General features: G+C 43.4%; 1 protein-coding gene across 1 annotated transcript in view; it reads right to left on the bottom strand.

Moving 5' to 3' along the window:
• Window positions 1-2470: 2470 nt before the first annotated feature.
• THSD7B (thrombospondin type 1 domain containing 7B) overlaps window positions 2471-27262 on the bottom strand; it is a 326451-nt gene continuing 301659 nt past the window's right edge. Inside the window, exons 19-29 of the mRNA XM_069021259.1 lie at window positions 25967-26108; window positions 24458-24573; window positions 23858-23975; window positions 16966-17111; window positions 11843-12002; window positions 11328-11501; window positions 11143-11238; window positions 9975-10057; window positions 8822-9014; window positions 5391-5478; window positions 2471-3649 (exon numbers count right to left, since the gene is read on the bottom strand). Of these exons, the coding sequence (XP_068877360.1) occupies window positions 3568-3649; window positions 5391-5478; window positions 8822-9014; window positions 9975-10057; window positions 11143-11238; window positions 11328-11501; window positions 11843-12002; window positions 16966-17111; window positions 23858-23975; window positions 24458-24573; window positions 25967-26108 (1398 nt within the window). The 3' untranslated portion in view covers window positions 2471-3567. The remainder of the gene's footprint in view (window positions 3650-5390; window positions 5479-8821; window positions 9015-9974; window positions 10058-11142; window positions 11239-11327; window positions 11502-11842; window positions 12003-16965; window positions 17112-23857; window positions 23976-24457; window positions 24574-25966; window positions 26109-27262) is intronic.

The raw sequence follows: 27262 nt of genomic DNA, 5'->3' as shown, positions 1-27262 counted from the left end.
CACTCACAAGTGCAAATTACATTATACATTTAGAAAAAATACAGAGGGCTGAAGCACCTCTGCTACGGAGAAAGGCTGAAAGAGTTGAGGTTGTTCATGCTGGAGAAGGCTCTGGGGAGACCTTAAAGCCCCTTCCACCGCCTAGAGGGGCTCCGAGGGACCTGGAGAGGGACTTTGGACAGGGGTGTGGAGCAATAGGACAAGGGAGAATGGCTTTGAAGAAGGTAAATTTAGATTAGATATCAGGAAGACATTCTTCACCCACAGATGCTTTCACTCACAATCACACAACACATATAGTGTTGATGGGATGCCCAAGCTGGGAGCAGAGGAATTACCTTCCTGAGGGACCAAGACCTCTCTCCTGTCTTCAGCACGGGACAGCACCAGCCCCAGCTACTTCAGCAAAAGGTTTAAAAATCCCAAATAGGCAGGAATTGGGAGCAATCCCGTCTCCATGTCATGACCCAGTTTGGACAATGAAAGGCAGGAATTGACTCCACTGCTCCCACAGGAGGCTGGGAATCCCCCCACAGCAGGACATCCAGGGCTCTTACAAAGAGCAATAACCTTGGTATCTGTCTGAACGATGGATTCCTGGTTTTGCACTATGCCGCATTCTCAGCCTCATGGACCCTGCAGGGCCACTGGTTCAATTTCACAGTTTAATTCAATCCCAAACTATCAAATACATGCAATTACCTTGTGACATTTGAATCACCATGCTGTCCAAGCTGGACAAGGAGCAGACGCGGATTCCCGCACGCGCCGGCAGGCAGCGCACAGCCAGCAGCCACTGCCTCCAACAGCAGCCCCACGAGCCCTCCCCACTGTTCTATTTTATTGTACAAACAGGTGCACTCATTTCCTGGGCATTTCTGAACAACTCCCTAAAGGGCACCACTGACCTGCAACAGCTCTGCAGCAGATGTTGTCTCTTGTCCCCATCCACCAACCCTCAAGCAGCACCCAGCCCCAGCGGGAACCGTGGCCAGTCCCTCTTGGCCAGAAGGTGCACAGGTGGGGACACAGAGCAGGAGAAGGGTCCCAAGCTGAACCACACCCCCCAGTCCATCTCCTCAATATGAACACACTTTTCAGGGTTGCACGTGGAGCTCTTGGCCTCCCCCAGGATCTGACATCTCCCGCACCGAACACAGAGTCATTAAGTCACAGAACAGTCTGGGTCACAAGGGAACTTAAAGGTCCACCCCCCTACTGTGGCCAGTGACACCTTCCCCTAGACCAGTTTGCTCCAAACCCCATCCAGCCTGGCCTTGAACAATTCCAGGGATGGGGCATCCACACCTTCTCAGGACAACCTGTGCCAGGGCCTCACCCCCCTCACAGGAAAGAATTTATTCCTGATATCTCATCTAAACCTGTCCTCTGTTTGAAGCCATTCCCCCTTATCCTCTCATTCTATGCCTCTGTCCAAAGGCTCTCCAGCTCTCTTGGTACTCCCTTTAGGTACTGGCAGGCGCTCTGAGGTATCCCCAGAGCCTTCCCTTCATCACAGTTTGGACTGTAATTTACCCTGATGCTGAGGGCAATGACCAACATGTTGCAGCTGTCATTTTGGCTGTTATTACACCAACTTTCCCAGTTCAATGCCTTGCTGAACAGCATGCTTAATTGAGTTTATTCCTTCATTATTCAGAGAGTACCACTCTGCTGACATTGTATCCCACAGATTAAATATATTAAGATCTGTCAGTGTTGCTCCTAATGGCGCCAGATCATTATTCCCCTTGTAATTCTTCCTCTGTAGATGTTACTCAATGGTTCACTACAAGGCACTGCTAAAAAAAGATTAGGACCCTAATGTTACCAGGAAACACCAGATGCTGCTTTATATTCCATAAGCAGTTATAGCTCTAAGGTGGAAAGCAGGGCCAGCAGAACATCTTCAGGGCCAGAAACCTGTGAGAAAATTTCCCCTCACAATTCCACCAGACTTTCTTTGTAATGACGAAAGAGAAAAGCACATTCCTGACCCTGCCTGAGTGGCACAATACCATTTCAACTTGATGCTGCAGGAGCAATGCCAGATGGATGGCTGGGATCCCAACCTAGGGAAGGAAACCTGTCTACAATTCCACCATTTTTTCAATAAAACCATAACATTTAAACCACTTTACAAAGCTGTGAATAGCAACACGACAAGATGAGCAATGCCTTGTGCCCCAGTCATACCCATGTGTTGGGATGATCCAGGTACCTTTGGATGGGGAAGGACCACACAGCTGCTGTGTGTGGTAACAATTCTTCTTTTTCTCTTCTGATCATTGGAATAAGCAGCAGCATTGAGTTAAAAATAAGACCAAGCATTCTCCAGATCTGCAATTATTCTCTCAACTTGTACTTGTCTCTACTCTTTCTCCCACTAATCACTGCAGCACTAAATAATGCCAGGGGAGTCTGAAATCCAAGGCCAATCTCAGACCCAGTAAATGACTAATAACACGAGTTGTTTACACACATTTAATTCAACATACCAGAAGCAAATTCCTCACTCTCTTTAGCATTTTATTTGCTTATAAATACAAGTCAATACCACAAGATGGCACTTTCTTACTTGCAACACACACTATTATAAACACTTACCCTCTTCAAATGTTCCCAGATTTTTACGACATGTAACTTCTCAGTGGTTCTGAAACATTTAAAAAAGCAAGACCTTCTACAAACTGCATTTGTGTTTGATGTATATTAAATGAGGTCAGGTAATTAAATTCAAAAAAAGGAATTTATAAATATTTCAGATAAGAAAATTTAAATACAAAAGCAGAGTTTGTTTTAATTAAACTGAATAACAATTTAAACTGGCCATAATGTATCTACATGGTTTAATTTAATTTAAAATCCTTTTTAAACAATCAAATCCTCTAGCCATTCATCAAAACACCTATCTACTCAGCTCTTTAAAAAATACTCTTGGTTAAGAAACCACCTATGCTTTTTCATAACAATCCTTATTCTGTCCTGTAGGTGGAAATGAAGCAAAATCATATTCCAGACTAGAAAACAGGATAAGAAGGAAGAAACTTTAAAAAACCTGATAACTTCAGACACTTCAACTCATTCTTCCTTGCATTTCTCAAAATACATGATCTGGTTTTAAAGTCTTTGAACGAAATGTAAACACTAGAAAACTCATTGTTGAAGTATGTGAAGAATAAAGAACCCTGCACTAATATAGTGCATAATGATGCTGTGTCAAACTTGTCATTTACAGTAAATGTCACATTTTCCTTGGGATTGTCATGCCTTTTTTTTTTAACTAATTCCTTTTGATGTCTGTAGATTCTCTCTTGTTTGGTTATTCCCATTGTTCAACAGGAAGAGATGTAATTTCTGGTCTCTTCAGAAAAGTTTCACAAGATCCAAGTTTTTGACTTCATTTTTTGTTAACAAAGAGGTGGCAAAATTCTCAGCTTGCAATACTTCTGTTCTGCCCAGGATATTATACATCAGGAGATTCCTCAAAAAACTGAGAAGTCAGACAGTTCCAAAAAAGAAAGCAGTTAAGGCAGTTGATGTCTACATTTGGATTTCTTGTCTATGTTACATATCAATGTCTCCATCGTAGGCCAGGGTTAGAGGCTTCTGCTGTGGTGGAGGGCTTTGATGCTGTTTCGTTTTTTTGCTGCAAGGAAAGCATTTCAGAAGACAAAATTACAAACTGTAACAAGCTCAGAAACATCATCAACCCCCAAACTTCAATTAAAAAAGTCAACTTTCCACAGTGGCCACTGAAAGCTGTAACGGGGCGGCACCACACGGCCCCTCTGGTGTGCTCTCACGTGTGTGGTGTGGACACACAGCCTGCCAGAAAGGGGCAGCCAGCTGTGCTCCCCACCTGCAGAGGATATAAAGCACATTTGTCTCCCATCTCTTCTCTGACAGCTGACAAAATAAGGAACACCTCACAGAAAAATCAGAGCATGAGCTGCCTGGGAGTGGGATATTCTCATTTTTCTTTGGCACGGTATTGAGGCAACAATAATTATTATTGAGAAATGCATTTCCTCAGCAGCCTCCAAGTGATGGAGAAGTGTGTAATGTTATTTAAAAAATCCTCTGTATCCTCTGCTGTGAAGCCACAGAGAAATGGAGCTACATGGCTTGGAAAATAAGGGAGCTGCAGCTCCTAAGCTGTTATTTGAGCTTTTAACCCAAGAGAGAGGCTGAGAGAAAGACTAAGGGAGTGAGAGGGAATAAACTGTTGGATGAAAGAGGGCAGTGATGCTGTCAGGCCAGAGCTGTGACTCTCTGGTTACCTGCCCTGGTCTGACAGGGCCTGGGCCAGCTTGTACCAGGAATGTTTGTAAGTTCAGGCCAAATCCTTGGGAACTGCAGGACACCTGGATGCTTCCCACTTCTCCCTTCCTGTCCTCCCAGAGGCATCAAAGGCAGTGCCTTTCCAAATATTCAAAGCAGGGAGAGCAGCGCGAGCTCTGTAAGGCCGGGCTCACCTCCCCTGCCCGTGCAAGGCTTTGCTGGAGGAGGGCAGACACCCCTCACCCCCAGTAAAACCCCAGACCCCCTGGACTAAAGGTGCAGACCAGGCACCCTGTCCTTAACAATGGCTGGTGGGAGCAGCTTTAGACACAGGACATGTTTTCACCTGATGTACTCACTGCAAAAACCTATTTAGGGAATTTCTGAGCTGTAGCGAACAGCCAAAAAACCACAATTAACACCAAGAGACCCAATCTCCCATGAACTCTTATGCCATCTCTGAATCCATTTATCTTCCTGGCATGCACAGTCCTGGCAGCAGCAAGCTCACAAGGTAATAATGCACTGTGTGAAAAATAATATCTTTTGTTTATTTTAAACGACCATTTCATCAGACGCCTCCTACTTCTTTTATTGTGGGAAATAAAAATTCCATAGCACCCTTTCCTCCCCCATTCACGATTTCATAGATCTCTATTGTATTCCCACATCAAACATCATTTTTCAACTGAATGTCCCTATTCTATTTAGTCCTTCCTTGAGCAGAAGCCAGCTCCTTGTTCCAATCACTCTCCTTGCCTTTCTTCAGTTTTACTTTATCTTTTTTTGAAGAATACAATAAAACCCCTTTCTAATCCCAGCAGAAGTCTGAATAAATATAAGGGCCTATTGATAACCAAAAATAATTCTTTCCCTGCATGGCCACCAAACTTCTTCCCAATAATGGCTGTTAACATTTACAGTTTGGAGAGTTTTAATTACTCCGAGGTAGGGGCCAAATGAAGATACTTAGGCAGTCCAACCTCCATCCTTTCCTGAAGCCTTGAGCATTAAATACCTGCAATGCAGTGTTGTGATGTATCTTGGATTATTTAAAAAAAAGCAAACTAGCTTTTATTTAAGGACAAAATACCCGCCATACTCACCACATCAGGTAGGATGTAAAAATCAGGAAAACAATGATAAAGAAGCCACCAGCTGATACTCCATATACCCATATCTTCAGTTTACCATCTGTTGGAAGATGAGGAAAAAGGACAGAGGTAGAAGAGGAGAGAATAAAAAACTTTATTCTAAAATACACAAAATTTTAAGAGATCAAGTAAAGAGAAATTAGGAGCATCATTGATGGGGAACACGGCAAGGGCTGGCTGGGAGTAACCCATAAACCCTATACTTTTGATAGCAAAGAGGATTTCTGAAAAAATCCATCATTTTAAAGACAAAACTTTAATGGAAAGGGGCAGGGACACGGGATAATTGGGGTACATTCCCTCCAGAGACCAGTGGCTGCCCTGGCAGAGGCAGTTCAATGCTGAGCTGACCCAGGCAGACACAGGCAACACCTGATGTGTTTAGCTGAGGGCTGAGAAGGGATGGGATTGTTCTCCATAAATACCTGGGGGTTGGTTGGGGTAAACACCAGTAAGCACGAGTGGAAAAGCTGCTTAGAACTGGGAAATACTTGGGCAACAAATGGGAATAAATTCAGCTTAGAATAAAAACAAGAATAGGCTTTGTAATAGTAAGAGGGATAAAGCTGGGAAAGAACTTGGGCCACAGGAGCAGGAGACAAAACTGGCTTTAAGACAAGGTAAGGCTGTGAACTGGGCTCTTTGGGCTGCAGTGACCCAGGACCCCTGCAGGAACCCCTCCATGCACATGTGGGCTTGAGTCTGTTCAAACATTCCCTTGTCTCAGAATACTTTACTTGGACAGATCCTTATTTACAAGCTTTGCATCAATAATAACAGCAATTTTTGAAAGACCAGTACTTCTGTTCCTCACTCTGAACTGGCTGGACAGCTTTCCCTGTAGGGAGCAGCAGGTTTGGTACTTTTCCATGCAGCAGCAATCTGAGCTGATTCACAACAACAGAGCTGCAAAAACACACTGGAGGCAGGAACAGGAACCTGTGCTGTGCCCACAGACACGGTTTGAGAGAGGCCATTTCAAATTCACTCAAGTGAGAGGGACAATCACTGAGCCTGGTTTTCATTTTATGTTTGAATGACGAATTTTTTCAAAGGGAAACACATTTAATCAGATCCCATTCTTTCTCATTTTTCTTCCAGGCTTTGTGGAAAGGGTGAGTACCTCTCACAGATTTTCTCTGCTCCATAAAACACTTGCAGACTATCTCCCATGAGAGAAGAGCTCTGTTCAATTAATCAGGTCCAGGTTGGTTTGTTTGGGTTATTTTGCTGAAGTCTAGGTATGAAATTTGTTGCCCTCTCAACTGGAGATGGCCAAGAAACATTTAGCAATCCTGCAAGGGGACTGTCACAGCCACATAAAGGCGTCACAGCATGTCTGCTGTGAAGGCAGCTCTGCTCTCCATCCCCAGCAGAAAGGCACTGGACCATGTCATCTGACAATTTACACAATGTTATTTAAATTTTCTCTCAAGTTGAAGAAAAGTTTCTGTACCTGAACTCTGGCCTCTCAGAGTGTGGTTAAGAGAGAAAAGCACAGCCTGATTTGAAATCAGTTCTGTGCACTCCTGTAGAGCGTTTAGAAGAACAAAAACATCAGCCTCATTAAATCAAAATAAAATTAGTGTTCCAAACTGTAAACAGGAAGGGCAATCCCAGATTAGCTGGAGAAGGCACACATACTTTCAGTGACCAACACAATGTCAAGGACTGCCGTGCTGCAGGGTGTTAAATGCCATCCATACAGCAGCTCTCACCACAGACCTGCTATCATAAGAGCAGAACAGGTAGGTAACAGTGGTTTCCTGGCTCAGCCAGCAGTAACTACTGCAAACCACAGACTGGTGAGCCTGAGAGCCTCTTTGAGGGGAGTAATTACACATTTTGTCGTGAAGTTAGACAAAGGGGAGTGATTTGAAGAGCACCAGCCTTGAGCTGGGGTCTGAAGAGCACATTCAGATTGAAGAGTTAACTGCAGGATGCCATGGGGTTGGTAATACACTTAGCACACATGGAACACCTTTATTCTTTTCCCATTGTATTGTTTCTATAACATTTCTGCCCTAAAATTAAGCAACACCATGTTCTCTAAAAGTTCCTTAGTCACTATTTCTTTTGCAGACCCCGGGTGAGAGTTGGCTCACAGATGCTTCACTGAGGTAAAGCTCTCCAGAAGCTTTTGGGGCTGCAGACTCAAATGCTGACTTAAAAAGAGAGGACTGCAGCACCTACCTATGCCTCCCTCCCTTTTTCTAACCCCATAAAGGTACCAGCCAAAGAGATGACACCTAAGTAAGACAACCTACAGAGGGTCAGGGATGTTGACAAAAAGGCAATTAACCTCAAACCTGTGACTCAAACTGCTGGTGAACTGTGTGGGTGAACTGGATGAAGGGTTTGATCGAAAAGCAGCCAACTTTAAAAGGCTTTGGACTGAGCTCTCTGAGCCCAGAGACTGTCAACGCAAAGGTTAACCACTGTCTGCAAATCAAATATGTAAATGTAACATTCAAAGTGTGCTCACATATATCAGACAGAATTATGGCCCCCTGAAGCCCCTAACAGAACCTTTCACTACATGTTTTCTGAAGTCTCGTGTTCATTAGGAACTAATTGCAAACAAATGCAATGTCAGGTACCAGAAAAGGGGGAAGAACTGCACTGCCAGTATTTTATAACACAAGGAAAACAGATGCATTTCAGTAAAACCTGATGTGCCTGACACATTTGCTTCCCATTTTTAAAGTCTATTTGCATTTCAGAAATTTGTTTTGGATTAATTAATCTTCAAAACAACAGTCCAAATGGGAATCAGCTATTGCAACAACGGACCAGTCTGAGCACATCCAGTCCATGGGCCCAAGTGGGAAGGATTTATGCTGTGGATGTCAAAGATCCACCTGGGACGAGCTGCTTGGGCACAGCAGCTTGTCTGCCTTTGTGGGACACTTCTAATGTTTTAACTTCAACACTTAAGATAAACTCTACACTTTCTACCCTGTTCTTTTAATATATTTTTGAAATATGGCAAGAAACAACCAATGTCTTCTTTAATGAAATCTTAAGTACTTTCTGCTCTGAAACTTCTGAAGTGCTAGTGATCAATATCTTTCCTAGTCCAAACATATTACTTCTAGAAACATCATCAGATAATAGTTCTAAACATCCCCCCAAATAACATATGAGTGTACTTTTGCAAAATATTATTGCTTCATTCTGTCTTTGCTATCTCTCAACATAAGAGATTGTGATTCCTCTGTACAGGCACAAAGGCATGAAAGACAGCACACGAGCTGGAAACCAGGAGGTCGCTCTGCAGCTCCCAGACACAATCTCTGATGTTATGACCTACAAAGCTTGTACCCTTCCTCTACAGACACCTTCTAAAGACAATCTATTCTATTCATTTTTAAGTTTTTCACCTGGATTAAAAGGTTGAATAGACCATCCTTTGAAAATGTCATGCATTTTGGAGTTGACAGGTTTATTTTTTCCGGCAATGGTCTTAACATCAGCTTTCTTATCTTCTAAACCTGGTACCTTCACGCAGTAATCCAGGAAACCATTTGATCTCATCACTTCCGTATATCCCCGCTCACAGCCGCAGACTCCCCTCTGGGAGATAAAAGGGAATTCAGCGTTAAACCAAACAGTGCCCTCCCACAGAACAGTGCACACTGTAGGGAAAGCATGAACAAACTGCAAGGTATAACCAGCACACACCAATTCACCACCTCCAAACCAAACCAGTCAGGAACTGGTGCCTGCAAGCCCATTTCAGTTCAAAAAAAACCCAAATTTGTTTGGGGAATTGGTTGAAGAAGAGTGAGTAATTACAGAGAAGTCCAACATATAAACATTTTCATCCCAACAGGCTTAGTAACAGGAATTTGTGGCAAGCTCCTCTTGTCAGTAACAACTTTCCCACTGACCCTGCTGGGCAATAGAACAGACAAACCAAAATCAATCTCCCTTCAGACCCAAACCCTCCTCATGTGGTTCCACTCTGGTATTTCACAGGGCTATCTAAAATGAAGCTTTCTTATGACCAAATATCCACTACCCTGGATCAGACTAAGCAGTTTCTTCTTGAGGTTTTTTAAAAGTCTGTGGTTTGCTAAATAGATACTCAATTTTCTGGATTTCTATTTTAAAACAGTTTTTTATATTGTTTTCCTTTGCTGATTGTCTTATATCTCTACTGTCTGTCTGAAGGTCTGATACTCTTGATCCGAACAGGTGATTGATGCTCCTTTATCTCCTCTTTTACAGAAGTTTTAAAAAGTCCCTTTTCTACAGAAAAGTACAACAGCATTCAATGAAAATTAAACCAAGAAGTCCCAAAACCCCTCCACAGAACAAACCCAAATGTGCAACACCACATAAATACTGCCATCACTCGTTTGTGCAGGTTCACGGTTTCCTTTCAGGCTGAAATTCTCACAACTTCCTCCAGGTGGTACCACAGACACACTAAACTATTTTCTCAGTTCCGGAATGCAATCTAAGACGCAATCTAATTGATTAGATCTCGCAGTGTTAATTTCCCAGCCCTGCTCTGCATCGAGCAGTTACCTGTGTGCAGTAGGAGAAGGGTTTCCTGCACGCCGGGCTGCAGTGCCGGACTTCGGCAGGTTTCGTCCGAAGAGGACACCCTCCTGGAAAAGAAAATACTGAGTGCCTTCAAGGGCATGTTTCTAAAATGTTTTCATCTTGGATCACCACAGTGTAAGAAGTGCTTGCTTGCTTATTTTATATAGTTAAATACTAGTCTATTAAGCATATTAGCATAATATCTGTAGGCATCGCATTAATTAATTTGCCTTAACAAGGCAGGGAATTATTATCATACCCATCTAGTTAATGGAGAACAGAGATATACAGATTTAAGCAATTTGCCACTGGCCACATAGGAAGTTGGGGACAGAATCAGGAATTAGATGCAGATCTTCTGTGTCCTCATTAATGTCTTATCTACATAAAAAGACATAATCCACATTAACGCCCTTGCCCATCCTCACTTGGGAAAGCCTGTGCTTCTATAGGAATAAAAACATGTTCATGAGTTCTTAAATACTTGGCAACCTTTGCACATAACACTTTTGTTATTATCCTAACTAGTCATTATAAATAGAACCAGACATGAACATCTGCATTTTTGTTTCTATTCTCTCCTCATTTACCCTGTGCATATTGAAAGAGATCCCATGGATATGCAGCCCTACTGCCTTTGTCAATCTCTCATGGAGCTTCAAAGTTCTGGCCGTGAATTTCCCTTTTCATCCTGCACAGGCAGAATTTGTAGGTCACAGCAACAGCAGGAATCTCACAGTTTGAGTGACTCGAGACGCCTGTGTTTTGAAAAGAAGAGGAGGTACAGAAGATGGGGTCTCTTACACGCGTGTGATGTTCTCTTCTGCTCTCCACCGCCACAGGAAGGTTGAACTGAGGGCTGTGCAAGCCAGCCCAGGCAAACCTTTATTATGTGTGCACTCATTTCTGCCCATGACCAGCCTGACAGTAAGGGCAATTAGCCCAAATACTCCTGTGTGATACATGTGTGACGTTGAGCTGACAGCAAGGCTGGTGAGCTCCCACCTGTCCTTCTACACACAGATCCAAACTGAAATTCTGGAAGAGCGAGGAAGGATGCCCAACTCCCTCTGAGCAACAGATGCAGAAGCAGAAAAGCCAGTGTGGAGACATTTCATTCCCAAGTGTGCGAGGCCATTCGGGGACATACCTGTGACATTCACTCCGTCTGAGCGCTGACACCACACCGTGCGCACGTTGTCTCGCCAAAGGCTGGTTTGCCACAGGTAGTCGTAACACTTCCCTCCTGCAACATCAACACCAGTTACTCTTCACCTTGAAACAAACCCAGGATAAATTCTTGACAGGCAGGAAGCAGCGCTGTGGCTGAGCTACCTGAGCAAGGCCGTGTTTCCATCTCCTGTCCGGAGCAGCTCTCCCGGTTCTCCAGAGACTGGACGATGAAGGCCCTGGATCGAGACTGGCGCCCAGTTGTCTCAAAGCTCCTACCATTGATGCAGGTGAGCTCACAGGAGCTCCACTCTGACCACTCTGTCAGGTGGCAGTCGCCTGCACATTGAAAGAAGAAATCACAGGTTTTCAGAAAGAATTAGCCTTGAAGGATAAGAACAACCTAAGCATACAACAGCTTTAATAGCGAAATATCCCTGGGATATCACGCAGTAGTACACAATATTTGGATTTTCCGCTTCATGGGGTATCTCATTTTCTCAAAAAACAAAGGAAGACTTTCTCGGGTGATCTAGAAACAGTAGACTGAGCATTTACCTGATCTGCTGAAGCACAGATTTGTACTACAAGGGCTGACAGTACTGAGAGCTATGGGAGCATGTCCACCTCAGACAGCTACCACAGGCAGAAAATTCACTGTGACCTTCCAAACCCTTTACCTGGGCAAGGCACAGAGCAGGGTAACTGCAGCACGCTTTCTTTCGATGGCAGCTCACCACACAATTCCTTTTGTACTGGTTCGGATGTAGCAGAAACTGATGCATCATGCACTACACACGTGAGGTTCCGGACTTGCAATCCATCTCCACACTGTCCACCCTATGGGATGATGAAAGGGAACAGAGGCACACATCAAAGACATTAGCAGATGACAGAAGAAACACAGTAGATTCTACACGAAAGTCTTCAAAGATACAAATCTGGTCTGCAACAGTATCCCCAGTTGTGAGACAACAGATGGAGATCTCCACTATACACCTCTCTACAGAAGCTCGGAGGCAGGGGCAGGGCCACACAGGAAAGTGTGTCATTACCAAAGGTGTGGAAGAGGCTACATTCATAAAGGATTAATACCATCTTTGAGGTCTGTCCTTCGTGTCTTACTCAAATTAATGAATTTACTGATTCTTAATTAACGCCCAGTTACATGAACACAGACACTTTCGGCTTCTCTGAAGAAGCCAAGAGCAGGGCCTGCCCATAAGGAACAGACATTTCCTCTACCCTCCTTTGATGATACAGCTCAAGAAGAGCACTCACATGATTTAAACCCTGCCACAGCAAAAATCCTTACTGCACCGTGGGCTGTGTCATGTTCTAAAGGGAGCAGAGATCACCAACTTGTGTCACACACCCGAGTCAGCCATCACCTGTCACCACTAAACCCCATTTGAACAAGCAAAAGGAGGCTCCATCTGAGCCACTCCATGCCCATCACCCCAGTTCTGAAATACCCAGGCATACACCGAACTACTGACGATTGACTTTCTTTAGTGGAAAATCAATATTCCCTGGCCAAAGTTATGATCAAGAGCTGAGGATGCTCTGAGAGTTAAAGCACTGAGGCTATTTCTAGAGGCTGGAATTGTTTCATTCTCATCAGATAAAGAGCTGTGATGCTGTTGAGGTGCCTCATGTCTGCATGATGCCTTATGAACGCGTGCCTGAAGCCTTGTGGAAACGGCACTTTACAAAATTGAGTAAACAAAACTCAAGAAGAAGGAAGAAACATTGCTTTTATATAACCAAGGGAAATGCTCCTTTGGATTTCTTGGCAGTGGATTCTTTTAAAATAATGGACTTCATCTGCAGAACAGAATGGCTCCTACTGAGTGCATTCATCCAGCAGCAGGTTTGCTAGCAGGAATCTCGAGAACGCCTCTCCTGCACACACCTGGCAGCTTTTGCATTCTCTCCCTCCCTTCTGTTGCAGATCCACAATAAAATGGAAGTAAAAGCATAAATAGCTGGATCTAGAGCAGCTGCTAATCTAAAGCATCCTAAGGAAGTATCAGGGTAGATTTACTGTATGCAGCCAGATTCCAAGTTTTAACACCGTGGCTCACTTTAGAACTTTACTGCTCTAAATTACTGTTTCACTGCTGAAACTTCTGTTGTGGTCTGAGATTAATGGTACATGAAACACTTGTGCCATGGGTTAGAGTGCTTAGCAATGGCTGGTGGGAACAGAAGATGATGGGAGAATATTCTCGGGGGAAATGGGCACTAATCAAACTGCAGTATTTCCAGTTTGAAATGACTCAAAAGAATGACTAATTGACTGGAGAAGACAGAAAGGGTTTTCAAAAATATATTTCTTCTTCTACAAACAGTATATCATTATTTACATACATATTAATATATAAATAGTAATAAGAATACTGAGAAATAAATAGGTCAAAACAATAAATTTTTTCAGTACAACACTTTCCACTATAAAAGGCCACAGGCAAAGTCTTCATTTTTCTATAACACTATATTGGAACTACATTCATATTTTCTAATGCTTAGAATAAAAAACAAAAATCTCCAAACCTATGAATTCTCAAAACAATCCCGAAGATAAAGATTTGCTTTTTAACAGAGGCTTCCACTTGCCTTCTTTCTTTCAAGACCACCAATGGGTTTTTACAATTGATTGTACACACTTAGAAGATAAAATATCACCCTGTCACTTACAGTAGAAGATGCTTTTTGGTATATTTGAAAAGGTCTTAAGCAATACAGGAGCACTGCATTAACTTCCTTATCATCTTCAAAATTATTCATGTCCTCAAAATTATACATTTAATTAACTGGTGTGGAACCAGAGGAAGTTTGTGGCAGCAATGGCACACTAAGGATGCAGGGAATAGCTGCTAATCAGAGGAGAACTGAAAGGAAACCATCACATATTCAAAACCCAGAGGATCAATTCTTTATTGTAAATGCTCTTCTTTGGAAGGTGTGATCCTCTGAGGTTTGCCTACTACCAGGATTTGCCTCTTGAGTCATGATCTCCTTGCAGAAATATGTGGGAATTTGACTTCCACAGGGGATTCCTGCCATTTATCTGCAAAAATTCCTATGCTGACCTTTCAGAGGATGCAGAACCCATCCTGGGTTTCCTAACTACAGGATGTATGTGCCCCTCCAGCAGCACCTGCATGGAGCATCCACCTCTCACCGTGCTCACCCTGCTAAGAAAGTAAGGAGAAGGTTTACACCTCCTGTGTCAGACAGCCAGGAATCTCTGGAATTCAGCACACTGATGTAAGGCAGCATGTCCACAAGCCTTCTCTCACATCATATCTGACACTTCCCACGTATAACACTCTAACAAGACAGGAGGTAACAGCCCTAATGAGATGCTTCACCCAGATGCGCCTTCAAGAAATGTTTTCCCTTTTTGGCTTTTACTGGGGTTCATGTGTTCACAGTTATTTTAGGTAAAGAGTTGATTGGGCAATGCTTTCACAGGTTGATGAGCATTTAATCAGGTAAAAGTCTCTCTAATGAGGGAGTGTGGCATGATCACATTTAAGGGAGTGCTTTTAAAACCATTAGAAAGGAAAGGTTCTTAGTCTTGTTAGGTATGTCAGCCAGCTTGTGTTTGATAATGCCTGGCTATTCCACTTATATTCCCTTAATGGAAAAAATGACCAACAGTGTCAGCCACTGCTAATTTTTTTTTAAGCTTATCAGGGTAAACCACTTCAGCTCTAGGAGGAAAACAAGTAATGTCCTGTAATCCTCCGAAATTGGATGTACTGACCAGTTCCCAAGTTTGCATTCCTCTGGATGCAGGGGAAATGCCCCATGCTGCCACAGGTGTGCCTGGGATGTGTGCAATTACTTGGGGAGCTATGCACTGATTTCCATACTGTGACAATGAGCAACACAGAACACTAAGCAGGCTCTATTCCTAACCATGAAGACACCTCTAATTATTCACATGAAGCCAATTTAGCATAAAACAGTCCTCCTACAACTAGGAATTGCAGTCTCAGTTATAATACAAGAAAAATATATTTTAGCCTTATAATTAATTGTCCCATTTCTATTATTACAGAAGACACTTTCACACTATGCATTTTGGCCTTACCAGAGGATGCTTTACCTTCTTTCACAAAGCATCCTTGAAAACAGGACTTCTGAAAGCTTTCTTTAGAACGCAGGCTTAAGCTGATTTTCCAGTAAAGCACAGGAATAAATCACCCTGTATTTATGAACTACATTTAATTCCTGAGCACCTCATTAAAGAGAAGTGAACATGAATAGAATGGCTTCTCTCCAAAACAAAGCAGAGGGGAGAGAAACTGCTCTGTGGTAATTGAAGGAGAGAAGCAGGCTCTAACTCACTGAATGCAGGGATGGTATCTGGGTTATGGAAGCCTGTGATTACTCGCTCTGAGCTGAAATTTAGCTGGGTTTGGGATGGGCACACTTTAATCTGCACAATGTGTTATTTATCTGGAGTAAGCTGGGGCCTTAATTCAGCTTCCCTACTAATTCTTTTATCAGCTTTGTTAGCTCCTATGGTTGAAGGCCTCTTCCCTGATGTTTAACGGAATCTGCTTATGTTAGCTGGACAAAATATCAGCTGATGCTACCATTTTGCTCTATTTATGTTATACATATGTTTTACATGCTGAGTACAGCACATACAAGGACCATATTCACATCACTAGTTGCAATGAGTTGTTGATTATAGAAAATACAAATATACTTCTGTTTCTCTGATCTTGGACTGTCACTATCCAGATTTCATTTGTGAAAACCCAGGAAAATTCTGGGTATTTATTGTGCCACTCACATATTCACTACACGTCCCTCCACCACACTGAGAAATCACATGGGTATTCAAGGCATTGGCAGAGCAGAAATCACAAGGGATGTGTGTCTTTATGTGCATTATTGGCTTCACTCTCCTACATGATACAATGTGGAGAAGCAGCCACAGATCTGGCACAGGTCCTGTCCCCTGGGACCAGACAGGGCTCGTTTCCACCACACTTCTACCTCCATCTCACCAAAGCCAGATTTAAGAAGCCTGATAAACTTCACTGTGAAAGATTCACCTCTGCTTAAACTGGGTTACCAACCAATAACGTTTTAATATTGGAAATGTGATCTAACAGATAAGGAGAGAAGGAAAAGTACAGATGGGAAGAAAAAGTCAATTCAAGCTTGATGGAAGTCACTGCCAGTGAAAAAATGATGGCCCCAGTGCTGAGCACAGGTGCCGAGGGTAGGGACAGCACATTGGAACAGAATCCAGACATTTTTAGATCATTAAAAAGATAGCCAGCGTAAGGAGAAAGTAGAAACCAGCCCTTCATACAATAACTCACACTTCTGTACTGGAGACCTGGGGGGGAAGACCTGCTGTACAGTCCTTCCAAAAAAAAGGAAATAAAAAAAGATAAAAAAAGGCTAAGCTGCCTTGATGTCTAGTGTATCTATTTTCTTGTTAGAGATATCTTATGTAATTAAATTATAGGTCACCACGACTATGCCCAGTCAAACACATTCACTCCCTAAATCCCCTACAGTAATTCTATGAGCACACAGTACTTGAACCCATATCACTACTTATGAATGGCTGCTGATGGTTGGAAGATGATGGGCAGGGGTTCACAGCTCCTGAACTTCCCCCTCTTCCCTACAGACCTTCACCAGCCACAGAGACACCTCCAGCCCATGACCAGCAATTAATCCCACAATGTGACGAGGGTTTTGCCGCTGACCCCAGGCACGGGGAAGCTCTGGAGCCGTCGGGGAGCACTGGAGAAAGCCTTACCTGGAGCATGCAGGGAGACCAGGGGCCCAGCAGCCAGCTGTAGCAGGGCTTCACCGGGCAGCTCCTGTGCTGGGTGAGCTGCTCCGGGCAGGGCCTGCCCTCGCCCGCCGCCCGCAGCACCACCGAGCGCCCACGCACCATCTGGCCTAGGCGGGGGGACAGACAGCACACAGCCCAGGAGACATGCAGCGAGAGAGAGAGAAAGAAAGAAACAAAGGAAAGAAAGAAAGACAGATTTTGTAATTTATCAGCATTCCTAGTTCATTTCCCACCACTAAAATCTGTTAAAAAAGCAATTAATTGGGAAGACTGTTTGTATAATAGGGATGCGATTGCTAAGTCTAAGAAATGCAGTCACTGATATTTTCAAGCACACTTTTTAAACACAGTTTTGTATGTTTTCCAAAGATAGTATTTGTTTATGCAACACATTTAAATACTTGACTAGATCCTGATTATTAAATATGACAGGAAAATAATTCCTATGACAGCAGCATTTCTACCATTACATATTCAATATGTTTCCAGAGATTTTTAACAAATGAATTTTCTTTTTATGAGCAATTATGTGGACCTAATTTGAAAACTGCAAACACTGTAGTGGCTATTACCATCCATAACCACTTCTACCATTTCCATTAAAATCCTATTTATTATTGGTGAAAACTTCTTCAGCCACTGAATGGAAAAAGCAATTATGTTACTACTTTTGAACTAATAAAACTGAATATATTCATTAAAGTTACAGCAATTCCATTTCCACCTCCTTTGCTGTCCATTTATGTCCAGGAATGTTTTCACTCAAAATGTTTCAATTAGAATTCCATCTCCAATTAAAAAGAAAAGTGGAAAAGAAAAAGCCCTTATGCAGTGGGATGCAGAAGATTGTGCTGGGGATAAAATTTCTGCCCTGTCTTTCAACAGGTGTGGATTTGAGTTAAAAACTGAAAGGTCTGGGCTGTAAGGGCAGACAAATACAACAAGGCAGAGGTGAGTGGTAATTGCTAACCCAGTGCAAAGGAAGAGATAAGGTGTTGTTGGAGCTCTCCCTTTTGGATCACCGCCCTTCAGCTGCTTTTGTGAGCAGAGGGGAGTCTGGTGGGGGAGCAAACACCCTGCAAAATAGAGAGGCTGCAACACCCAGCCAGATCCTTCTCCCAGATATTTATGCACACGGTTTTTAATTAAGGATTCTGCAGGTGTAAGGCATATCTCTGATACCTGTCATCATGATCATCCACAGAGCAAGGTTTCCAAAAACATTTTAGCAAATAAAAATTAAAAACTTGGAAAAGGCACCTTAGCAAGCTCTCTTACCTTTATTCCCTTGCTCTGACCCACTGAATTCCATTTTTAAACCCATTAAAACCCATTTTAAGACTTCTTCCTTTTCCAGTTTTAATCCCCTAGACCTGAGGAGTTTGTAACAGAAGTGATAATAAAAGCTGTTACCCACACAACTGCATTCAGCCATCATGGAATGAGACACATCAGGAGATGGAAAAAATCCTACCAGCTGAGAGGAAAGGAAAAAGGAAAGGAAAAAGGAAGGAAAAAGGAAAGGAGAAGGAGGAGGAGAATGAGGGGGAGGAGGAGGGGGAGGAGAGGAGAGGAGAGGAGAGGAGAGGAGAGGAGAGGAGAGGAGAGGAGAGGAGAGGAGAGGAGAGGAGAGGAGAGGAGAGGAGAGGAGAGGAGAGGAGAGGAGAGGAGAGGAGAGGAGAGGAGAGGAGAGGAGAGGAGAGGAGAGGAGAGGAGAGGAGAGGAGAGGAGAGGAGAGGAAAGGAGAGGAGAGGAGAGGAGAGGAGAGGAGAGGAGAGGAGAGGAGAGGAGAGGAGAGGAGAGGAGAGGAGAGGAGAGGAGAGGAGAGGAGAGGAGAGGAGAGGAGAGGAGAGGAGAGGAGAGGAGAGGAGAGGAGAGGAGAGGAGAGGAGAGGAGAGGAGAGGAGAGGAGAGGAGAGGAGAGGAGAGGAGAGGAGAGGAGAGGAGAGGAGAGGAGAGGAGAGGAGAGGGACAAAAAGAGAAAAAAAAAAAAGGAAAAGGAAAGGAAAACTCCTGTGGTTCACTGGAAGGTCAGAGCAAGGGAAGGGAAACCTCCCAGCCTGCTGATGATGAACCCCACAACAGCTCTCCCTGGCCCAACTGGCCAAAATTAGCTGTTCCCTTCTCTCCAGCCAGAGACCAAATTTGCCTTAATGCTGAATGCTAAGTATTGGTGAGCAATGGAAAAGGCTCTTTGGGAAACAGTGGGAAGCCTGTGGCTGCAGGGTTCTTGGGGCACCCTGCCAGGCACCAGCTCCCTGCATGGAGCTAAGGAAAAGGAGGTCTCCTAAGGTTAAAAGATCCAATTTCATTAGGAGGGACTTGAAAGCCTGAAGCATTCATCAAGCTGTTTTAATTAACTAAATAGTTTCCTTTTGTACACTCTGTTTAACATGTTTCTAGCAATATGTAAATGGCAAGATCATTGAACAGAAAGAGGAATTAACAACCTTTCTTTCCATTTTGGTTTCCTCCAGTTGGTTATCCAAACTATTGAAACTCACTACAGCCCCAGTGGTCAGCTGGGTCTTGACTCAGTCTATCACTTTTCTTTTTACACTGTGAATGAAACACTGAAGAAAGAAACTTCACTTTCTTTGCACAATGACTGCAGTGAGTTTCTTGAAGCTCTAAATTTTTTTACTCCAAAGACATTATCTAGGTGTTTGATTACCACTCAAGTAGCAGAAAAACTCAATTTTTTCTTTTTGAATACCTTATCTTTTGCTGCCTATGCAGAACAGAATCTCACTGGATCTGAAATTAATTTGCTTCCAATACAAACTCTAGAAGAGTTGAAGTAATCCTAGGGTTTTTTTTAATTTTCCTTTGAATTGTTCTCTAATTTCCCAATGAATTTGCCACATCTCTAATTCCTCTGCTCTGCAATGTTATATGATACAAAAATTAGGACAGAAAGGATGCTGAAACTGAAAATAAACATTTCTTCAAATTCTCAAATTAGTTTTGAAAGGGAAAAAAAACAAGAGGCCAGTCTTGTTAATGCTGGTCACTTAAAATTCTGTGTCAGCAGCAAGAATTGCATCTCAGGAACACATATTTTCAAATTAGAAGAGTAAGATTTTTTTACCCCCAAGAAATTTTTGCCATTACTTGCACTTTATCCCCACAGAGTGATGTGTCACGGCTGAAACCAAGATTCAAATTCCTGCTACAGTTCATCCCAGTCACAATGACCAACATGTTGTAAGCAGTTTAGTGAGTTTGAGCAGAGCACACAAAACACAGCTCTATCAAGGAAGCACAAGACCAGAGCAGGGACCAAGTTATTTAAATAAGCCTTGGAGGTCAGGTTAGGTCCAGTCACAAACAAGTGGGACAGGTGACAAGTAGGGCTTTTCATCCACTTCCCACTGCCAGTGCCACCAGTGGGGCATCCCCAGCAACACCTCCCACTGTCAGACAGGAGCTTGCCAAGTTCGAGTAGCAGGCAAGAAAGCATCACAAGAAGTTCTTCAGAAGGCAACACTGAAAATGTTTTCCCAAACTGGTGATGATCCAAAGAAGAATATAACCACCGAAGTTTTTGGTTGTGTGCATCCTTGTGCCCCTTCACCTCTATCCCACAGGTCACTCTGGTGTTAGGGCTCCATCTCCGCAGTCCGCTAAGGTCCCGGTGGGGGTCTGGGGACTGAGTAAGGCACAGCAACATGTTCAGCCCTGGTAAATCCTGTAATTTCTCTGATAAAGTCAGCTTTGTCAGAGGCAAAGCACAGCTGGAGGTGGTTTTATACAATTTAGCACTCCTGTTAGTGAACTTGGGAGAAGCCATGTAGGACTAGAAAACATTTATGTAGAAAAGTTCAGCATCCTCATGTATTCATTTGCCTTAACAAAGGAAATTCAGTTTGCTGGGGATTATCCTCACCAAACATCTTTCCAGTAACTTTGATTCAGGCCACAGAAGCATCATCCATTAAGGCAGTTCTATACATCTTTTCAGAGGAGTACAGCAACTGATATAAGGAACCCTTATATATAACCCAGTATCAGCCTAAAGCCATATGCAGCATCCTGAGCAGAGGCTGCCCAGAACTACAGCTGCAACAGGCAAACATCAGTTACACATCTCCACAGGCTCAGTGCAGGCAGGAAAGAGAGATCTGCTTTACTCATCACCATTCATAAAAATCAATATATTTGCCTTTGGCTGCTGTGTACCAGAACTGTGTTAGATGCCAGTGCCATATGCACAGGAGCACCACTTCATGTTTAAATGCATTATTCCATAAAATAGAACCTGAGTAAAGGTACCACCCATTAAAATATATCACATCAAACTGTTACTGGAAGAGAAGGAGAGAATAAAAACATTAGCAACAATCCTTGAACAAAAAACCATGTGAAAACACACATCTAGCAACACTAAATTTTGATCTGAATTATATTTAAATTATGTTTCTCTTTGAAGTCCTTTATGGTGCTTCTGCAGGCCCTTCACACACTCTCCAAAAAAAGCCAGAAAAGCAAAATACTGCCATGAGCTGATCCAGTAATGCTGCACTCAACTTGCTGTGAATTATTTCTGAGCACGGAGCACCTACGCCCTGCATTTCAGCTGTACCAAACCATGGGCAGCTACTTACAAAGGGAAGCAGTTATGAGGGTTTACTACAGCCAATTCCCAGCTTGTTTATTGTCATCCTTTGTTTTTTCCTGTCTAATTTAAGGCTTCATCCTACTCCCACAAATGCCTGTGAGAAACTCAGGGTGACTTCAGGGGTGTCACAGTCCATGACCTTTCTGGCTGGAAACCCTCGCTGTGTTCCCCTGAAGCACCACCTGTAGATGAGTGCACAAGTGAAGTCTTCTCTGCTATTGCCATCATGCAGGAGCATTTACAACCCCCCAGAACCCAGTGAAGCAGCTGAAGTGACTGTGTTTGTGCTGTTGGAACCACGCTAGGGCCACAGCCACAGGACTGTGCCAAGGCCCCTCCACCAGGGATGTTTGGTACCAGGGTAGATCCACACTTCAGAGTTGATACAGCAGAAGTCAGATCAGGACCGAGGCTGCAGGAAAATCAACCATGTGCTTGGAATAATCTGGATGCAAAGTATTTTTTATTCACTGATGCTCGTGCTTTGGCATGAGGTTCAGAAGACTCTCAGGTCCCTGCAAAGCTGTTCAAGTGGTCGAGAAGGACTGAGCAAAACTTGGCTTCTTTGTGATAGAATTTTTAACACAGTTTTCCCAGCTGCTTAGCTGCCACAGGTCCACAAAAGATTATCTCCAGCTTTTAAATCCATGTTAAACCACAGCAGTAATGCAGTGGCCTGTACAAGACAGCTCTCTAGCCAGCAGTGTAACAGAGTTGTGATCTTTTAGGACCAGGGACGACCCATAAACCGAGCTGAGCTTGGGCCTGACTGTGTGGCTCAAGCAGCTTCAATGAGGTTTGGCACCTAAAGCCAGGACACTTGTTGGAAGGTCTCTTTCAGCAGGGCACAGATGTTTCCAGCTTTCCTCTGGTATAGGACATGAAGTAACTCCTTGTATCCACTGGCAGCCATCAACTCTTTAACCAGTCTTTGGAATTTGCACAAGCGTTTCAGGATCAGGGGCTGAATGCAAGACACGTCTTCACTCAAGTACATCCTTTTGCAATCTATGCAATATAAGAGCTCAGGATAAAAAAAAACCTACGGCTACTATATAGGGTAAGCTGCTCCTTGAGCATGCTAAAAGCCATAAAAACATTGCAACCTGCTTTTGCATTGTACTCTGTTTAAGTCAGTAAGCGACTGAACACTCAAAAAATTAAATTAAGTTTATTCAGCAACACAAGCATTAACACTCCAAAATGGATTTTGAAGAAAAAAATAAAATTTGGAATTAATAGTACTCCCAGTGTGTTGTTGTTAAAACACTGTCCATGAATTATTCACTTCTGTTAAGAAAGCACTACTTCACAAGCGGGCTAAAAGCTCAGCAAAGAAAGAACAGCACTAATCCAAATATTAAGCTTTTTCGATAACATGCTTTGATCTCAGGAATCCATCTGAAAGAATCACTTTATGGAAGTTAAGAGCTTTCTTCTTTTTGACCTTAAGTGAATTTGATTCAAATATACATTATGGCTTTTGAATCTTAAAGACCATTAGCTGTACATCTAATGCACATCAGAAGCCTGGGAAATAAAGTCCCAAGCTTATTGAGAATAAAACCTTGAATGCATTTCCTCATGTCAATACTCAAAGGGTATTTTAAATCATATAAGTTGAAAAAGGTCCTAATCCTTTCACTTTTTGTATGCTGGTGAGCGCTACTGGCTATAGAAGGTCTTGCTGAAGTTACTGGGGTCACAGCAGTGCTAAGGGACCCGTGGATGCAAGATGGAGACAGAGGTATACACTAAATGATGAAAAACAGTCTTTGTGCGTTTTCTTTAATGGGATGCAATTATGTTACTAAAAGTTACTTCACCAGAGGATTTGTATTTATTTATTAAGCTCTTCAGAATCCTGTAACACTCCCCAGCTCTTTGCTAGCTTTACATACTCCTCATCCCCAGGGTTAACATTTGCTGTGACTGAATTCTGAGAGTTTGAACCAATCAATAAATAATCCTCCAGATATCTGACTACTTGTTCCCTAAGTTGCATTTTTCACTTTAGAGTGCTTTGAGAATAGCCTGCTTTGCTCAAAACACCCACCACCTCAGGACCTCAAGAGTGTCCAAAACCACCCCCGAAGGATTCGGGTGTGGCTCTAGGCTATCCCTGAGCTCTGTACCCCTACTCAGGGACTGTCTGAGCCCACCTGGGGCTGTGGGTGCTGTCTGTGCTGCATTGCTGAGGTATGTAAGGTCAGGAGGGCAGGGAGGGACTCACCGCCGGCGCCACACGTGTGGGAGCACTGCGACCAGGCTGACCACGGGGAGAGCTGGCAGTCCACGGCACACCCCACCATGCACCGGCTGCTCGTGGGCACAGGCTTCTCCAGGTGCAGCTGTGACAGGGAAACACAGGCATTAGCTTCCCCAGGCCCCAGCCACCTCCTGCCACAGCCCAGCACCCAGCAAGAACTGGCAGCAACTCTGCAGGACACCTGCATGGTGTTTTAGAGGGAGCTTTCCCGATGCTGCAATGGGTGAACGCGGTTTCAGTGTTGGAGTGTTTCACATCTAAGCATCCCTCAGTGTTCGGGTCTTATTCCAAAAGGACAACCCCAGACTTCTAGTAGCAGGACACAATGTCCCTGGTCCCCAGCTCTGGGATGGTGCAGGGTTGGCAGCCATGCCCCCTGTGTTCAAGTCAAGGTGTGATACCAGCCACTGACACCCCTCTGTCTCTCAAAGCCCCCAGCTGTGTGCTCCCAGCACCAAACACAACTTTTCCACCATTTACGGGGGATGTCTTGGCGTGGATCAGAAGGCACCACCAGCCTTCTGGAAACACGAGGAGGTCTGGGTGTGTCCCAGCCCTGCTCACCCGCTGGCAGAGCTGCATGCTGACGGTGGCCCCGTCGCTGCGCCGGCAGCTCAGGAGGCGGCGCCGCTCCCCGTGTCCACAGGTGGCATTGGCACCCAGCTGGCACCCGCTCCAGCCTGCAGACACAAAGCAGAGGGTGCACTGCTGCAGGTCACCTTTATACTCAACACAGAATCACAGAATGGCTTGGAAGGGAGCTTAAAGATTGTGTAGTTCCAATCCCCTGCCATGGGCAGGGACACTTTCCCCTAGACCAGGTAGCTCAAAGCCCCATCCAGCCTGGCTTTGAAGCCTTGAACATGGGCGTTACCTTCACCTACAGCAGCACTTCCCCATGTCAGGGCATCCCACACCCAAGAACAACCCCTCACAAAAGAAAGTTGTTCTCAAAGCCAGGCAAGTCTCAGAGGAGACACCACTCGTTTCACAGTCCAATACCGTATCCCACTACGACACTGGTACATCAGAGTGCACATGCTGAACACTGATAAAGGGTATCAGTTCAATCCAGTTGGCACAGGCACAAGACTCTATTGTCTGAAGTAAAATTCTGCTTTGATAAAGCAGCTGGGGAACTTTCTGAAGGGGAACTCTGGTTTAACCTGTTTTTGTCTCGAGGCAAAGCTATCCATTATTTAAAACTAAACTCTAATACTCATGAAATAAAAGCAGTATTTCTAGCGGAAGAAAATTAATATCTTATTACGTGTCTGAAATTATGTTGGTCAGAATACAACTAAACTGAAATAAGCTTTAAAACATCATTTAAAATAAACAAAAAGCGTAACAGAAGCCACTAAAATTTCCATACACCACCAATAAATAAGAAGGATGAGAAGAAAACCTATCACTTTGTGTCTTCCACCTCTGATAAACATGAACACATAAATGTTCTGCATTTCTGAAATGTGATGATAAAAAAGGCATCATCCTGCTGCCTGTGTTTCTAGGGCTTTTATTACAAACAGGCTGAGTTTATATTCATATATTTTATCTTGCTTTGTTCTCCCTTCCCACCAGCCCCCAAACTCCTCTTAGATCTCTCCTCTGTATGCCTCTCTCATTTATTTCAGCTGGTCAAAACAAAAGGAATTTTTCGATTTTGTTTTGTTCATTTGTTTGCAACAGAACCAATTGCTTCTAAGGTCCTAAAAATTGCACTTTGCTGGGAGTATCGTGTGCCCACCCATATAACCCATATTGCCTTCAAAGCAGACTTCTGTTGGTATTACTGGCTTCACCAGAACCACACAGATGATACTCTTTTAACTGGAATTTTGTAATTAATCCTGTTGATAACCCACTGAAAATCCCATTTAGCATGCTTTATTTCCAGTGTACCTGCAATGACAACTTACATAAAAGAAGAATTGTGCATTTGTCCACTAATATGTAAAAATGTAAGTGTGTAGTTAACTTTATTGAAACCAACGATGGGGCTTTAACCAACACCCCAGCAAACATAACTAAAAAACACCTACTAAGGGTATATTGAAAATTTGCACCTACCTGTTAGGTTGTACTGGTACTGGAAGCAATTTTGGTTAAGAATACATGGCTTCATTTGTGAATCTTCAGGGCAGGGCTTTGAACTGACAGGAGACCTCAGCACTTGTCGGGTTCGGGTTTGCATAATATTTGGGTCACACACCTGGACAGAGAAGGGATGGACAGTACAGAGACCCCAGTAAATCAAACAGACACCACTGACCCCAGAAAATCACAGACACTACAGACCAGGGCTGTATATGCACATCCATGACCACATACAATCCCACTCCTGCACTAACAACACTTAAAAGCATATGAAGGAAAAGAAATGTGGTTCAAAGTTAAGAATCCAGTATTCCTAAAAGTCATCTTTTATCCACCCTGATTTGGCTATTTTAGCACTCCTATACTATTTTTTTCCATGTTTTTTGGAAAGGATCTATGGGGACAACAGGATAAAGACTGCATCATTTTGCTGTGCCCTGCTTTGCACCTCTTCCCAAGACTTCCAATGAAACGCCACAGTACTGAATAATGGACAGGATTTCTGGCACAATTAATGTGTTTTTAAGTAATATCTGATGTTACAGCAAAGTACTCATTTCAAAGAAGGACATTTGTAATTGCATATCAGTTATGATGCTGACAACAAGACGAGGTGACTTTTCAGAGTATGTGATACAAATACTGATGTCCAGCTGCCTATAAACCAGGATTTGCTTGTTTACATTTTCACGGGAATATGAACCAACTCAGGCAGGATTTCATTTCTGTTTGTGCATCACAGGCACCAAAACTGTTTGTTTTTAGCAGTCCTCGATCCTCACTCTCACAGCACTGCAGCACGGAGCCCTTTTCCCACAATCCAGTAACGGGAACGGGTGAGCGGAAGTGGTCGCAGCAAACCTAATGGAAATAAATCCCTTCTTAAAGGTATTCACCACCATTTACTGAACAGGATGACCCATTTAACTCCTAACAGCTTCCCATTAGGATTGCTCAGGAACAGCAAAGAAAATAACAAAAAAGCAATGCATATAGAAATAGATTTTCATAAATGCTTGGGGATTTAAAACATGATCTTTCTACAGAGTGCTGTAATTACAAAAAATAACTAACAGTTTAAAACCATGGGCTTATTACCATGCAACAAACAGGCTGCAAATACTGAACCCTGCATGGGGGGAAGCGTGGATAATTCCTGTATTGTGACTATTAAAGGGAAATGTAATGGCCTTGCAGCATAAATCTGGATCTCAGACTGCTGTAAACTGGATTAGCAGCACAGATGATAGCAAAACTGAACAGAATAAA

This window comes from Aphelocoma coerulescens, chromosome 7, assembly GCF_041296385.1.
Source record: "Aphelocoma coerulescens isolate FSJ_1873_10779 chromosome 7, UR_Acoe_1.0, whole genome shotgun sequence".
NCBI lineage: Eukaryota > Metazoa > Chordata > Aves > Passeriformes > Corvidae > Aphelocoma > Aphelocoma coerulescens.
This window is presented reverse-complemented; position numbering and strand designations above follow the sequence as displayed.